This window comes from Oryctolagus cuniculus, chromosome 4 (assembly GCF_051225735.1).
Source record: "Oryctolagus cuniculus isolate XC-2025 breed Fujian yellow rabbit chromosome 4, ASM5122573v1, whole genome shotgun sequence".
NCBI lineage: Eukaryota > Metazoa > Chordata > Mammalia > Lagomorpha > Leporidae > Oryctolagus > Oryctolagus cuniculus.
This window is the reverse complement of record NC_142870.1, coordinates 168,262,439-168,277,460: the sequence shown is the minus strand read 5'-3', so window position 1 is coordinate 168,277,460 and position 15,022 is coordinate 168,262,439. Positions and strand designations below refer to the sequence as shown.

Sequence of the window (15,022 nt, the reverse complement as noted above, 5' to 3'; positions counted from 1 at the left end):
TTTCTTTCACACATAAGGCAAATATGCTATATTAGGTTGTTATTTCTAAAAGAAGTATACTTAGTATTATTTTTTAAAGATTTATTTATTTATTTATTTGAAAGGCAGAGTTTACAGAGAGAGGAGACAGCAAGACAGAGAGAAATCTTCCATGTGCTGGTTCACTCCCAAAATGGCCACAATAGCCAGCGCTGGGCCAGTCTCAAGCCAGGAGTTCCAGGAGTTTCTTCCGAGTCTCTGACGTGGGTGCAGGGGCCCAAGGACTTGAGCCATCTCCTGCTGCTTTCCCAGGCCATAGCAGGAAACTGGACTGGGAGAGGAGCAGCCAGGACTTGAACCGGCATCCATGAGATGCCAGCGCAACAGGTGGAAACTTAGCCTACTACACCACAGTGCTGGCCCAATCAGTTTTAACATAAACTTTAAAATGAGCAGTGGTTGACAAAAGGCATCACTTAAAAACTAGTAATTTTGCACTTATCAGATTACCATTTGTCTCTTGAAAGACAGTGACATGTCCCCCTCACTGCTTCTTTATTCTCAGTATCCACCCAGAGAGTCAATCTTTCTGGTCAGTTAGTGCCAGAAGAAAACGGCAAGGTTATCCGGTGACAATTTAAACTCAAGTTCCAGAGTTTAGCTTCCAGATAATTTTATCTCAAGTGATGAGAAAGATGCCTTCTCCTCTTTCCAACAAGCAGTTCCAGCTTTAAAAAAAAAAAAAAAAAAAAAAAGGCAGGCAACCGCCTCAGGTGGACAAAAAGCCTGGTTAAGTCAAATTACTTCTGAATTTTACGACCTACATACTCTCAAAAATCCTTTGACTAACAAAGATGAATCAAAAATAATTGCTGAACAAAAAAGCAAGACTTGTCATAATTCCATTGGTTTAAAATTGTTTAAAAGGCAAAATAAAATTATATTACTCAGAAATTCAGGGTTTTACCACCTATGAGAAGAAGAGATAAGGGACTGAGAAAGCAAACACCAGGACTTCTGAGCGAGTGCAGTGACCTTGATCTGGGTAACGGTCACGGAGGCATTCATTCTCCTGTACATCAGACTTATACCTTTCAGGATGTGTTAACTATCACTAAAAAAATGACCAAAACTGAATACCTTTCACCTATAAGAAAAGCCTTTGCAGAACATATTTCTTGGCTGCTGTTTATATAAACATGTTATGACTTATTTTCAAAGAATATCTCAAAGATTACAAGAACCCTGCCTTCCAATAATCCTGTACTCCATTATTTTTGCTGTAGATTACAAGATGATATAATTATCTACTGTAACAATAACACCTTCTTAAACAGATTATAGTCTACTTTATAGGAGTTACCAGTGTTCTAAGAATAGGCACAGTGCATTAAGCCACCTTTTCCAATACTGGCATTCCCTATCGGAGGAGTATGGGTTAAGTCCCAGATGTTCCGCTTTTGATCCAGCTCCCTGTTAACACACCTGAGAAGGTAGCAAATGATAAGTACTTGGGCTACTTAAAAACTCCCACATGGGAGACCAGAATGGAGTTCCTGGTTCCTGGCTTTGGTCTGGCCCCAAACTGGCTGCTGAAGCCATTTGGGAGAGTGAACCAGAGGCTGGAAGCTCACTCTTTGCTCTAATCAATCAACCAATCTTAAAAAAAAAAAAAAAAAAAAAAAAAAAAAAAAAGGAATGGGAATGAAGTAACAAAATTGGAATGGTGGTCACAAGTTGGTTATGATCTTCTTAAACCACATCTGACCAGCAATAAACAATAATTCAGGCTGTGCATGTACTGAAACTTCAGAATTCATAAATTACAAATTGCTATTTGCATTCTATTAACTGTGTAGACCACAGCATAAACTTTTACCTTCAACATTAGGGTGGCTATATATCATATGCTACATTATTTATAACTGGAAGGAAACAAAGAAATACCGTATTTCAAGTTTTAGAAAACAAATCCATTTGAGTTTTTTGTAGATTGGAAAGACTGCTAGATAGACATCACAAAAGAATATCACACCTGAAGAGAAATCTTTAACTACTTAAAAATAACTAATAAACCTGTAAAGCATGAAAAAAATTAAGATAACTCCAAAAGAAAAAGTATTAATCTGGTTGTAAACTAACAATTAAATTTTTTTTTTTTTGACAGGCAGAGTGGACAGTTAGAGAGAGACAGAGAGAAAGGTCTTCCTTTGCCGTTGGTTCACCCTCCAATGGCCGCCGCGGCCGATGCGCTTCGGTCGGCGCACCGCGCTGATCCAAGGCAGGAGCCAGGTGCTTCTCCTGGTCTCCCATGGGGTGCAGGGCCCAAGCACTTGGGCCATCCTCCACTGCACTCCCTGGCCACAGCAGAGAGCTGGCCTGGAAGAGGGGCAACCGGGACAGAATCTGGCGCCCCGACCGGGACTAGAACCCTGGTGTGCTGGCGCCACAAGGTGGAGGATTAGCCTAGTGAGCCGCGGCGCCGGCTAATTTTTAAATATTTCCCTAATAAACAAAATTTCTTTAACTATATCTTTATGCAATAACATTTCCCTTTCAATAAAAAATGAACAGAATAAAGTTTAAACTATTAATTAACAGTCATTATAGTCGAGGTGCACACGATTTTTTAAATCACCAACTCCAAGGAAGCTAAACTAAACCCCAAAGCTCTATCTGTTTGGGTATCTAAACTTCAATTGTCAACTTAGAGTGAGCGGTACAAAGTAACTCCTCATCTGACATTTTCAAACAACTTCTCAAACTACTGCCTCCAAGGTAAGCACAGTGCAAAAAAACAACAAGAAGAAATCGTGGGGGTAAGGAATCTGGGCAGACTACAACTATACCACCTTAGGCATTCATCCCTCTGGTCCTCAGTTTACACAGGCAACCCAAAAGATCCTCTAAAAACTCTTCAGGCTGCTGAATCCTGAGCCTGCTCTGAAGGTACAGCTATCCCCTCCTAACTCCCTTAACAGGAATGTCTTAATACTTCCAACCTATTTACTATCACTTTCTTACCAACACAATAAATCTAAATAAAAACATTCAATTGGATTCATTCAGCTACTCCCAGTAAAAGCCCCATTTCTAAAAATTCTCCTTATTCAGACTTAAAAAGGAACAAAAAAACTTAAGGACCATATCAGTTTTACTCCCCCTTTCCTATATCAAAGCAAAGTAATCAGCCATCATTCAACTAGTGAGCTCAGTTGGATACAGCAGGAATGGTGACCAGGCATCTTCATAGGGCAATATTTTAAGATTTAAATCAGTGCAGATGATTTTAAAAACAAACTAAATGGAGGACATTTTCATTTAAGGCTGCCTTGAAGACAGAAGGTGCAATTTAAAAACTAAATAAATAAAACAGGCTTTGGAGTCAGACCTGAATTCTTTAATCCTTGTGGGGGAATACTAAATTGTATTTTCATCTATGGAAATAAAACATCTTAATTCCAAGATACTATCATATTGTATAAGGCACTGAAAATTATGTTATGTATTACCACTTAAAACAAAGTTAACCTGTAACACTAAGGTCCACAGAAAGAAAAAATGGTCCCAGATGACGTGGTCAGTGTTTACAAACAGTAAAACCGGAAACATGAAAGCATCCACCAACTTACGTACTAGTTACGTTCTAAAATATGTGTACATGTCTCACTGGAGTCTATGAAGCATTTCTCAAAAAATTCTAAATAATGGTGAGATATCCTGACAAGTCTACAAATGTTGGTTAACCTAAATTTACCTAAAATATGGGACCTTTTAGGACAACTGCTCCTATTTTAACAATTATTTTTTAAAAACTGTATTGCCACTTTCTATCCACTTTGAAATTCCAATAATTATTCATGGTCAGAAGTAGGTAAAGTCAGGACAAAGCCACCTTCTCAGAAAAGTGGTTTAGGGCACAGAGTGTAAAGCAGCAGGCAGCACCAGCATCCCATATGGGCAATGGTTCGAGTCCCCACTGCTCCACTTCTGATCCAGCTCCCTGCTAAATGAGCCTGAGAAAGCACCTAAAGATGGCCCAAGTCCTTGGGACCCTGCACCCACGTGGGGGACCTGGATGAAGCTCCTGGCTCCTGGCTCCAGCCAGGTTCAGCCTTTTGGGGCATGAACCAGTGGATGGAAAATCTCTCTGCCTCTAACTCTGCTTGTCAAATGTATAATAAATCTTTTTTAAAAAAGTGGTTTAAAAATAAAGCATCCACCAGAATCATAGAAAGCAGAGGGGTGAAGACAGAGTAGCTGGTTAGCCATTCATTGTTTCTGCTTCCAACAGACTTTGGCCCATAAAGTGTATTTGTGGATCTTCTATTATCTGAAAGTGTTTTCCTTTTTTTTCTCCTGTTTAGTAGAGTCTGACAGTAGCCATTTCTGCAGTTACACTACCTCTGGATGAGACATGTCAGACATAACAGGCTGGCCAATAAAAGTCCCCTAATAATTCAAAGCAATTTAGGAGTACCACATAAACTGATTCTAATAATGTCAACATCAATACGCTTCAGAGTTTCACCCAAGATACCAGATTCAGCAAAGTCAAGTCACTTAACAGGACAAAGTTAATGTACAGACTTACAACATACTCAAGTTACTGACCAAAACGTGTAATGATACAATCTGATCTTAACTTGCAGTTCAACTGACAACACAAAAACAGGATTTAGGGGCTGGCGTTGTGGTGTGTAGTGGGGAAAGTCACTGACTGCAACAACATTCTGTGTGGGTGCCTGCTGAGCCCAGGCTGCTCCACTTCAGATCCAGCTCCCTACTGGTGCACCTGGCAAAGCCGCAGAGGATGCTCTACCTCTTCTTCTCTGTAACTCTTTTAATAGATTAAAAAAAAAAGTATTGATACACATAGTGTTCAAACATTATAGAAAACAAATGCTACACAAAAATAAGAGATCCTCTTTATTATGGAGATGGAGAACAAGCATTATCATTCTTCACATTACAGTTAACAACGCGTTATGTCTGTCTCTAAGCAGAATTTTTTTTTTTTTTTTTTTTTTTTGGACAGGCAGAGTTAGACAGTGAGAGAGAGAGACAGAAAGGTCTTCCTTCCATTGGTTCATCCCCCAAATGGCTGCTACGGCTGGCGCACCGCGCCAATCCGAAGCCAGGAGCCAGGTGTCTAAACAGAATTTAAAAGCAGCAATGAACAGATATGATAAAGTATTTTTATTTATTTTCATTTTATTTGGACAGCAGAGAGAGAGAGATAAACAAATCTTCCATGGGCTGGTTCACTCTCCAGATGTCCACAACAGCTAAGACTGGGCCAGGCCAAGGCCAAGAGTTCAGAACTCAATCGGGGTCTCCCACATGAGTGGCAGGGACTCAAGTAATTGAGCCATCATTTAGTGCCTCCCAATGTGTGCTTTATCAGAAACCTGGAATCAGAAGACGAACCAGGACTGGTACACACTGGAACCAATACCAATGGTAGGAGTCCCAACTGCTGTGCCAAATGCCTGCCCCAATAAAGTACATAGGATCTAGGTGGCAAGTATATGGGTATTCACTGTAAAATTCTTTTAGCCTGCGAGTATGTTTGAAAACTTCAATACTTTATATTTCAAGTTAATTTTAGTATTGTTGCTCCCTAAGATCACTAAGTTTTCAATGGAAACAAATGTGATTTGGTTGAGAATATTACCCTTTCCATTCTTTATTTCTGAAAGCATGCATGTGCTGATGAACACTGAAGACAGACCCTAACTACCCCAGGACCCATTCAATGCCTCATGAGAGCCATGATTACTACCCATGGGAGCCACCACACTGACCAGCATGAGAGCAGATTCAATTCCAGCACCCAAGCCAACAGCTCAAGGCACTCCCTGCACCTCTTCCCTGCCTGTACTTGAAACCTAGAATGACCTCACATGCTAAACCTAGGAAAATCATAAAGTACAATGAAATCCATGGAAGCATACTCATTCTGAAGTGTGGCTGGACTACTGTTGCTACTAATCTAACAAAATGACTTTAAGAGTTGGGGCTGTTTGTGTTCTAAAACTCTTTTTAATCCACTTTGTCTTCTTCAGAACTGAGGTCTAAAGCTTCTTTTTTGTCATCTGCAAAGTAAAGAAAAACATGGAGAGCTCAAAGTACAGGAAGTTGTCCCTAACAGCTTCTGTCCCAAAGGTTTATCATTCCTTTGAAAACATGTCTGTACTGGGGCCGGCACTGTGGCGGAGCATGCGGAGTCTGCCTGCGGTGCCCGCGTCTCATGTGAGCATTGGTTGAGTCCTGGCTGGTCCTCTTCCTATCCTGCTCTCTACCTATGGCCTGCGAAAGCGGTGGAAGAGGCCCAAGTGCTTGGGCTCCTGCACCCGCGTGGGAGACCCGGAAGAAGCTCCTGGCTTTGGATTGGCCCAGCTCTGGCCCTGAAGGCCACTTGAGGAGTGAACCAGCAGATGCAAGACCTTTCTGTCTCTCTCTCTCTCTGTATAGAGCTCTGCTTCTCAAATAAATAAAATCTTAAAAATAAATAAGAGGAATTAAGAATACAATAAAACATATCAAGTTTAAAAAAAATTAAAATAAATAAGAAGAAAACATATTTGTTCTAATTAACATCTTTATACCAGAGTTTCTATGGAAAAATTGCACTCCATTTTTCAATTTACAACTTCCTGCCCTACCAAAAAGGCATCTGCTGCTTTTTTGGTAAATGCAGCCAAAACCCAAAACTCATAATTCTCTATAGGGAGGACCCACTTTAACGTGTGAAAGCAGGAAAAGACAGTGCTCTATACTAAAAGGGAGCTTTCCCAGAAAAATCTACGACAATTTAACAAGATATCAGTTATCGAAAAGGTAGACCTGGCTTACTTAATATAAGTGTATTAATAGTTACAACAAAAACATAAAAATTACACTGTGCTCCCAATAAAAAAGGTACAGTTAGGCACTGTTAAACTAGTTGATCAACCAAGTGTTTGGCAAGTAAAACAGTCTCAAACTGCTTCCTCATGTCTGATCAACTCACCTGAGAGGAAAACTCCTAAAGTGGCGAGACTGTAACACCGCTAAATTCTAACACTGCTAAATTCTGAAAACGGGCAGTGTTCAATAAACATATTCAACATCATATGCCACCCCTTTATAACAGCTGGTAAGATTTACAAAATAACTTGGGTGACAAATTTTAACAAGTATAACATTAAGACTTACACAATACAAGAACAACTGTAAAAATTGCACAAACAACTCACAAAGTTAGAAAAACTTCTCACTAAAGACTTTAGAAATGAAACCTGTGAGAGACATGGAAAAGGGGATTTGGGAAAGTGTGAGTAAGCCTGCACAACTTAGTTTGTGCACACAAAACTTAAGAGAAATAGTTAAATATCATTAAAGGTGTATGCCACTGCTACATGATAAAATGGTAATCTGAGCACCTCTCATATAGCACACACACTAAAATGTCAGACTTCAGACCAGTTAAACTGTTAGTACTATTAGTAAGCTTAGGAGAAAAACTGCTTTAGAAATCCCAAGATGTTAGGCAATCTACACACCCTCAATTTTAAATTTCAACAGGAATGATTATAAGAATGAGATGAGAAGAATGAACGACATGTCTAACCACCTAAGCTCTTCAAAAAAAAAGGGGGGCTGAGGAGTACTTTTTGGGATCTGAAACCTGATTGTTTCACAAGTCACCCAAATCAGGCATCACATTAGACTCATACTGACAAACCTCCATTCACAGCAAGGTACAGGGACAGATCTCAGTCCATAAATATTTTTCTTACTAACCAGAATTACTTAACATTATGAGTATAACCATTTAATCAAGAATGAATAAATGGGGGCTAGTGCTGTGGTATAGTGGATAAAGCCGCCTGCAGTGCCGGCATCCCATATGGGCGCTGGTTCGAGTCCCGGCTGCTCCACTTCCAATCCAGCTCTCTGCTGTGGCCTGAGAAAGCAGAAGATGGCAAGTCCTTGGGCCCTGCACCCTCGTGGGAGACCCGGAAGAATCTTCTGGCTCCGGATCAGCCCAGCTCCAGCTGTTGCGGCCATTTGGGAGTGAACCAGTGGATGGAAGACTTCTCCCTCTCTGCCTCCTTCTCTATGTAACTCTGACTTTCAAATAAATCTTTAAAAAAAATGTGAACATTAAAATATGTAATATTATCAATATGAATACCTAAATAGTCCTTTAAGGCTAAAGAGACAGATGTACTTTTAGGTGGATATATATGAATTAGCATTCAAATGGTACAGACTTAGAGGAGGAACCAGAAATGTGTTTTCATACATAGAAATTTAGCAGTGAAACATTTTCTGTGAATGAATGAGTATGTCCTCCAAGGATATTCTTGAAACTGATGAAATCCACGTTTAGTTCTTAGCCGTGCACTCTTTAAGAAAATTTAGATATATATTTACATTTTCCATGAAACAACCAGCTAAACCCTGTCATGATTACCTTATGCAGTTATAGTCTTGAGCTCTGGCTGACCTGATGCAGATTTGTAACCTTCCTTCAAAATAAGGGAAAGATAACAAAAACCATATCCTCATTATCTGTGAATTTTTCTGCAATCTTTAATTTCAGCCTCAAAGTTAAATTAAACAGTAGCTAGTCTTCCACTTGTAAAAATGGTAGTCTTTGAAAATTCACAATTTTTTTTGTTACCCAAAATGTTTGGTCAACCATACACTTCTGTTGTAATTTGGAAAGACAGAACTTTCTCTGTTCTCACTGTTCAGTAAACACTAGCAGTTTTTCACTTTCTAGTTCCAATTTCATTTTTATCTAATTTGCTTAAGTGTTTTAATGCCAAAACTACACAGAATACTGTGTTTCATTAACAGGTTTCAGAGGTATTCTTAGGCTCACAAATACTCCACATTAATATTATTTTCTTCTGTGATTCCAAGTAATATAAATCTTATTAAACAAAGTGTTAAAAAAAAAAAGCCTCAAAAAAAGAGGGATTAAAGACATTAAAGACATCTTGGGAAGAATGTCACAGTAATTAACTGTTTATCCAAACTGAACCCTCTGGTGTTCACTGGATGTTGCGGTATCAATTTTTCTCTCCATAACAGCAGACGGTAACTCCGGCATGTTAATAGATGGGTAACTCACTCTGTTTAAAACATCTATAGATTTAGTTACTCTCAAGAGCGGTCTCTCTAGTTCAAATGCTGAAACAAACCTCCTAAAGTTTCGTTACGTCTAATGAAAGGGAGTGCGGTGAGCTCAAGGCTGACAGGGTAACTAGTTCAGGAGGCATACTCTCAGGTGGGGAAAACTTAACGTGGGCTGGGGAAAGCGAAGGCAGTCTTGCTACCGAGCTAGCGCACGGAGCAGCGGGGTGTCCACACTGGCTGGGGCCGCGTCCTACCGACACCACGCAGGTCTCGCGCACGGGGAGGGGGAACCCTGGGGATCGGATACACGGCGCTGCAGTCGGTTCTCTAGCCCACAACCGTCCTGCAGCGGCCAATACAGGAACTAATGCAATGCTTTCGGATCGCGTGCACAGCACACGGAGGGCTGCAGTCGGGCCAACAGAGTCCTGATCCTGCTCTGCACAGCAACCCAGGATGATTGTGGAACACCGAAGTGCTGAGCGCACTTAAGGCCCTGGGGGAAAACAAAACAAAACAAAACAAAAAGCCACTCTTGAAAATACCTAATGCTGGATAAATACGAGTCGCCGGCTTTCGGATCACTTTCAGGGGTATTATTTCCTCGCCTCCGCCGCCACCCTCTCCGCTTCCCGTCTCGCACCAGGGGAGCAGCACAGCCCCGCAGCGCGCGGGGCTCCGACCCCTCCGGACTCCCCTCCAGCGGGCACCGGGGCAGCCCCCGGGCCGATCCCACCCGGCGCAGCACGGACCGCGCGAGCCGCGGGCGGGGAGGCGGCCACGAGTCCGCCGAGCAGCGAGCTGCCCGCCGGCGCCCGCCCCGGCCCGGCTCGGCCCGGCCGGGGGTCTCGGCGCCGCCGCGAGACCACCCCCCGACCCCGCCACCCCCTGCCCCGCCTCGGGGCAAACTTCGCCCACGGGCAGGGGGCGCGCCGGCGGCTCCGGGACGCGGGCGGGGGTCCCGGGCGGGGGAGGGGCGGCGGGCACTCACCACGGGTCGAACTCGTGGATGATGCTCTCGAAGCGGATGACGGCGAAGAGGCGCGAGCTGAAGCCGGCCAGCCAGGCCAGGAAGAGGATGGTGAACGACAGCAGCGACTGCCAGCCGGCCGGCTGCGACAGCCCCCCGGACAGCCCCGCGGGGGCCGGCTTCGCGGGCGCCGCGCCGCCCGCCGCCTTGTGCGCGCACTGGGCCCCGGGCCCGTGGGGGCCCTGCCGGCTGTTCCCCAGGGCCATGAGGCCGCTCCACGGGGACGAGTTGAGGGACGACTTGTGCTTGCTCTCCGGGGCCGAGGGCTCCGCCATGTTGTGCCCCGGCGGCGGGTCTCGCTGGCCGCCGCCGCCGCTGCCGCCGCCGCCTGGTGCGAGGGCTGCTGGGCGGGGACCCGAGGAGGAGGAGAGGAGGAGGAGGAGGAGGAGGAGGAAGAAAAAAAAAAAAAAAAAGAGGCGGAGGGAAGCGCTCTGCGCGCTCCCGCCCTCAGCGCCGCGAGGCCGGGGGACGGGGGGTGGAGGCGGCGGCGAGGAGTCTCCGCCTCAGCTGCGGCCGCGACCGCCGCGCGCTCGACCCGGATGGCCCCCGCGCCCCACTAGCCATCCGTATGCCCGGCGCGGCGGCGAGAGCCGGCGGGACGAGGGCGCCCGAGGAGGGAGAGCGGCAGTCGGAGGCGGCACCGCGGCCCGGAGAGGCAATGACATTCCCCCTCCCGCCCGCCGTCCGCCCCGCCGACAGGAGCAGGGGGAGGAGCGCCCTGGGGCCGGGCGGGGCTCGGCCAGCCTCTGGCTCCGCCCCCCGCCCAGCAGGAACTGGCCCCTCCGCCTGTCACAAAGCGACAGGTCCGTTAGGGGGCGGGCCCAGAGCCGCCGCGCCCGCCAATGGGAGCGCGAGCTGAGGCGGCGCGGGCCCCCGCCCGCCTCCTCCTCAACCGCCCGCCCCCTCCCCCTCCAGGCCTCGCGCCCATTCGCCCCGAGCCGCCGAGCGGCGCGGCCGCGCCTGCTTTGTCAGTTGAAAGCCGCGGTTTCGCGCGCCTCCGCCCGGAAGGGCGCCGGGCGACTCCGCTCGCCTCATGGAGCTCAGAGGCCGGGAGGCGTTCAAGAACAGCGCGGGGCGGCCTCCGTCAGACTCGGCTTAAGGGGCTCGCAGAGAGAGCCGAGGCGGCCGGCCGGGCGCTCGCCGCCTCTCGGCGGGCGTGACTTTTAACCCGCTTTGCGCGCCGCGGGCCCCCCGCCACGTGACCGGGCGCGCAGGCGCAGTGCGCGGGGCGCGGGGCTGCACGCCGGCTCGGCCGCCCGGGGCGCTCGGCCGCCGGCGCGGGGTGCGCGGGGTCTGCCCGAGGGTGCGAGCGTCCGGCCGAGGGCTGCGTTCCCGGCGCCCAAACTTGGGGCTCCTGGAGGACCTTGCGGGGCCGGCGAAGGCGACCTGCTCTCGGCTCTTCCCGCCTCCCGAGCCTCGCTCGTTCCTGAAGTAACGAGCGACCGCTGGGACGTTCGGGGTCCGCCGGACGCGGGGCGTGGGGGCGTGGGAGGTCGCGGGGCGGAGGGGGCCCTAGGGTCGTGGGAAGTCGCCCGACTCGGGGCTGAGCGGGTCCCAGGGGCGTGGGGGAGTGGGAAGTCGCGGGGCTGAGCGGGTCCCAGGGCCGTGGGGGAGTGGGGGCGTGGGCAGTCGCCCGACTCGGGGCGGGAGCGGGTCCCGGGGGAGTGGGGGCGTGGGCAGTCGCCCGACTCGGGGCGGAGCGGGTCCCCGGGGCGTGGGGGAGTGGGAGGTCGCCCGACTCCGGGCGGAGCGGGTCCCAGGGCCGTGGGGGAGTGGGCAGTCGCGGGGCGGAGCGGGTCGTGGGGGAGTGGGCAGTCGCAGGACTCGGGGCGGAGCGGGTCCCGGGGTCGTGGGGACTGGGAAGCCCCGGGGCGGCCTGGGCGGAGCTCCCGGTAAACCCTGGGTCAACTTCGGAAGATAGTTCCGTTGTCCATTCTCTTAGGTCGGTGGCATCTGCATTTAAAGGGGTATTTAGAAGGGCACTCTATTAAGTCACTCAAGTTTTCCCTCTTTACAACGGGTATAAAGAATTGAGATTTTCTTTTTTTTTTTATTTAATAAATATGAATTTAGAAAGTGCAACTTGTGTATTGTGGCTCCCTCCCTCACGTGGCCCTCCCCTCTCCTACTCCCTCTCCCATCCCGCCCTTCATCCAGTTTCATTTTCAATTACCTTCATATACTGAAGATCAACTTAGTATATACTAAGCGAGGATTTCAACAGGCTGCCCTCACACAACCGCACAAGGTATAGGGTATTGTTCGACTAGGAGTGTTGTCTTTAAGTTTCATAGTAGAACACATTAAGGACAGAGATCCTACGTGGGGAGCCTGTACCCAGTGACTCCCGTTGTTGATTTAACACTTGGCACTCTTATTTATGATGTCAGCAATCACCAGAGAGTCTTGCTATGAGCTGTCTAGGCTGTGGAAGCCCCTTGAGTTCACCGACTCTGAACTTGTTTAGTCCAGGCCGTATCACAGTGGAGGTTCCTTCCTCCCTTCAGAGAAAGGCGCCTCTCTCCTTGATGGCCTGATCCTTCTGCTGGGGTCTTGTCCACCAGGATCTTTCATTTAGATCGTTTTTTCCCACCGTGCCATGGCTTCCCATGCCTGTGAGACTCAAGAATTGAGATTTTCAAACGGATAGACAAATATATCTAGTTTGACGCTGCTTTTCGAAGCTAGTGGGTCCATCCATTTTTTTTTTTAAGATGTATTTATTGGGGGAGAGAGAGGCCTTCCCTCTGCTGGTTCACTCCCCAAATGGCCACATTGGCAGGAGCTGGATGATCAGGAGCTTCTTCCGGGTCCCCCACGCAGGTGCAGGGCCCCCCAAGGACTTGGACCATCTTCTGCTTTCCCAGGCCACAGCAGAGAGCTGGATCCCAAGTGGAGCAGCCGGGACGCGAACAGGCGCCCAAATGGGATGCTGGTGCCTGCAGGCGGTGGCTTCATACACTCTTAACCTGTTGTTAACTTTTCTCTGGCTTCCTTACAAAAATTAAAGAAATGTTCTACTTAAGGGAAGCATGAAAAGGTTTCCAGAAATTGACTTTCTCACCAACAATCTAATAGGCGTTTATTGAACATCTAAATTTTAATGGGAAATACGTAGAATATTAACTGGTCCGTGTTAGAGAGAGCTGACATGCCTTTTTGCAGAGCCCAGACGGTATATGCTAAAGTGACAGCATTTACAGCATTTTCTTTTTGCCCTTGTTCAACCTAAAATAACAATTTTTAGGTGTTTTAATGTATTGGGATAATTCTGTTTTACCGCTTCATTTGTAGGTACTACCTATTAAGTTCTATATTGGAAAATTGTTAAGGAAGGGCTGGCTGGCATTGCGGCGTAGTGGGTTAAGCTGCTGCCTGCAGTGCCGGCATCCCCTGTGGGCGACATTTGAGTCCCAGCTGCTCCGCTTCCGATCCAGCTCCCTGTTATGTGCCCGGGAAAGCAGCGGAATATGGCGCAAGTCCTTGAGCGCCTCACCTTCGGGCTCCTGGCTCCTGGCTCCTGACTGGGGCATGGCCCAGCCCTGGCTATTGGGGCCATTTGGGGAGTGAACCAGTGGGTGGAAGAGCTCTCTCTCTTACTCTCCCTCTCTCTGACTGTAACTCTGCCTTTCAAATAAATATTTAAAACAGCAACAAAAAGAAAATTGTTAAGGAACACATACAAAAGCAGGTGAGAGTAAAAGCAATGTAAGACCCCTTTTATTCCTGAATTTCATTCATTCACACATTAATTCATTTATTAGCTCAGTCTTTGTGCTAAGCACTATGTAGGTTACGGAATAAGTTGGAATTCAACAGGATACAAGATGAGAGACATGGTTCCTGCCCTCACTGGCAGCCCCTAGGGAGGTGGCGTGTCACCCAAATCATCACACTGTTAGGAACTGAAATGCAAGGGGACCCACACTCTGGAGGAGGGAATGGAAGAGTTGATCCATGTGAAGACGGGAAATGTCCTGAGGAAGCAGCCCAGGGATGTGGAAAAAGAACGGAAAGAGTTGCAGAGACAGAAGCACAGGCAAAGGCCCTGCAGAGGGGCAGAGAGGTGAGTACAAGTCAGGAAGCCAGGACAGGGCCGGTACGGCTGCAGCACAGAGTGGGCCGAGGTGCGTTGGGAGAAAATCGCCCACAGCGTGCTGGTCAAGAAGCGTTTCTGCTTTGTTTTTGGTTGCGAGTACTGGGAAGCAGGATGCAGTGTGGAGATGGAGTGCAATGTGGGAAGCACTTTGTAGAGAGCGAACTCAGCAGTCTACCTGAGATTTCAGAGTTGACTTGTGAGGAATGTGATTGTGGAACCCCTAAGGAACTCAGATAGCGACATTGTGACATCACAATTCCAAGCCCTCCAGTGTGGAAAAAGGGTTTTCATTTTGTGCATGAAGCTTGGGTGAGTTTGCCTCTCTGCGTGTATGGCTTTTGATTCTGCTAGGAGTCTAAAATGCCCTCCCTGAGTTCAGATCTCTTGGGAGTCAGAGAATCAGACACTAACGGTGTACTGTGGTGAACAGAGTGCTTGTGACATCATAGGCCCAGCTCTACTTCCAGATTTCCAAGGAGAGGCAGCATTTGAGTTGAAACTTGGAGGATGAGCAGAAGGTCATGAGATACACCTGGGAAGAGGGAGGTGGGGATTCCATGCAGGAGCAAAGTTCTTCAAATGAATACACAACATGTAGTGTTAATGACAATGCATTGGGAGAGGAGTGTGAAAGCGAGATAAGAAGCAGATTATCAAGGACTTGTTTGCCTAGTTAAGGAGTTTAGGTATCAGCCCCTAAGCAGGTGGGAGCTGCTGAAGCATTTTCAACATGATCAGATTGGATGATGCAAAAAAACATTTTGACAGCAGTATGAAGG

General features: G+C 47.4%; 1 protein-coding gene across 1 annotated transcript in view; it reads right to left on the bottom strand.

The window, feature by feature from the left end:
* The window catches only part of STT3B (STT3 oligosaccharyltransferase complex catalytic subunit B), a 110,727-nt gene extending 100,172 nt beyond the window's left edge, over positions 1-10,555 (bottom strand). The window contains exon 1 of the mRNA XM_051858910.3: positions 10,106-10,555. Coding sequence (XP_051714870.1) covers positions 10,106-10,419 — 314 coding nt within the window. The 5' untranslated portion in view covers positions 10,420-10,555. The remainder of the gene's footprint in view (positions 1-10,105) is intronic.
* Between the last annotated feature and the right edge of the window lie 4,467 nt (positions 10,556-15,022).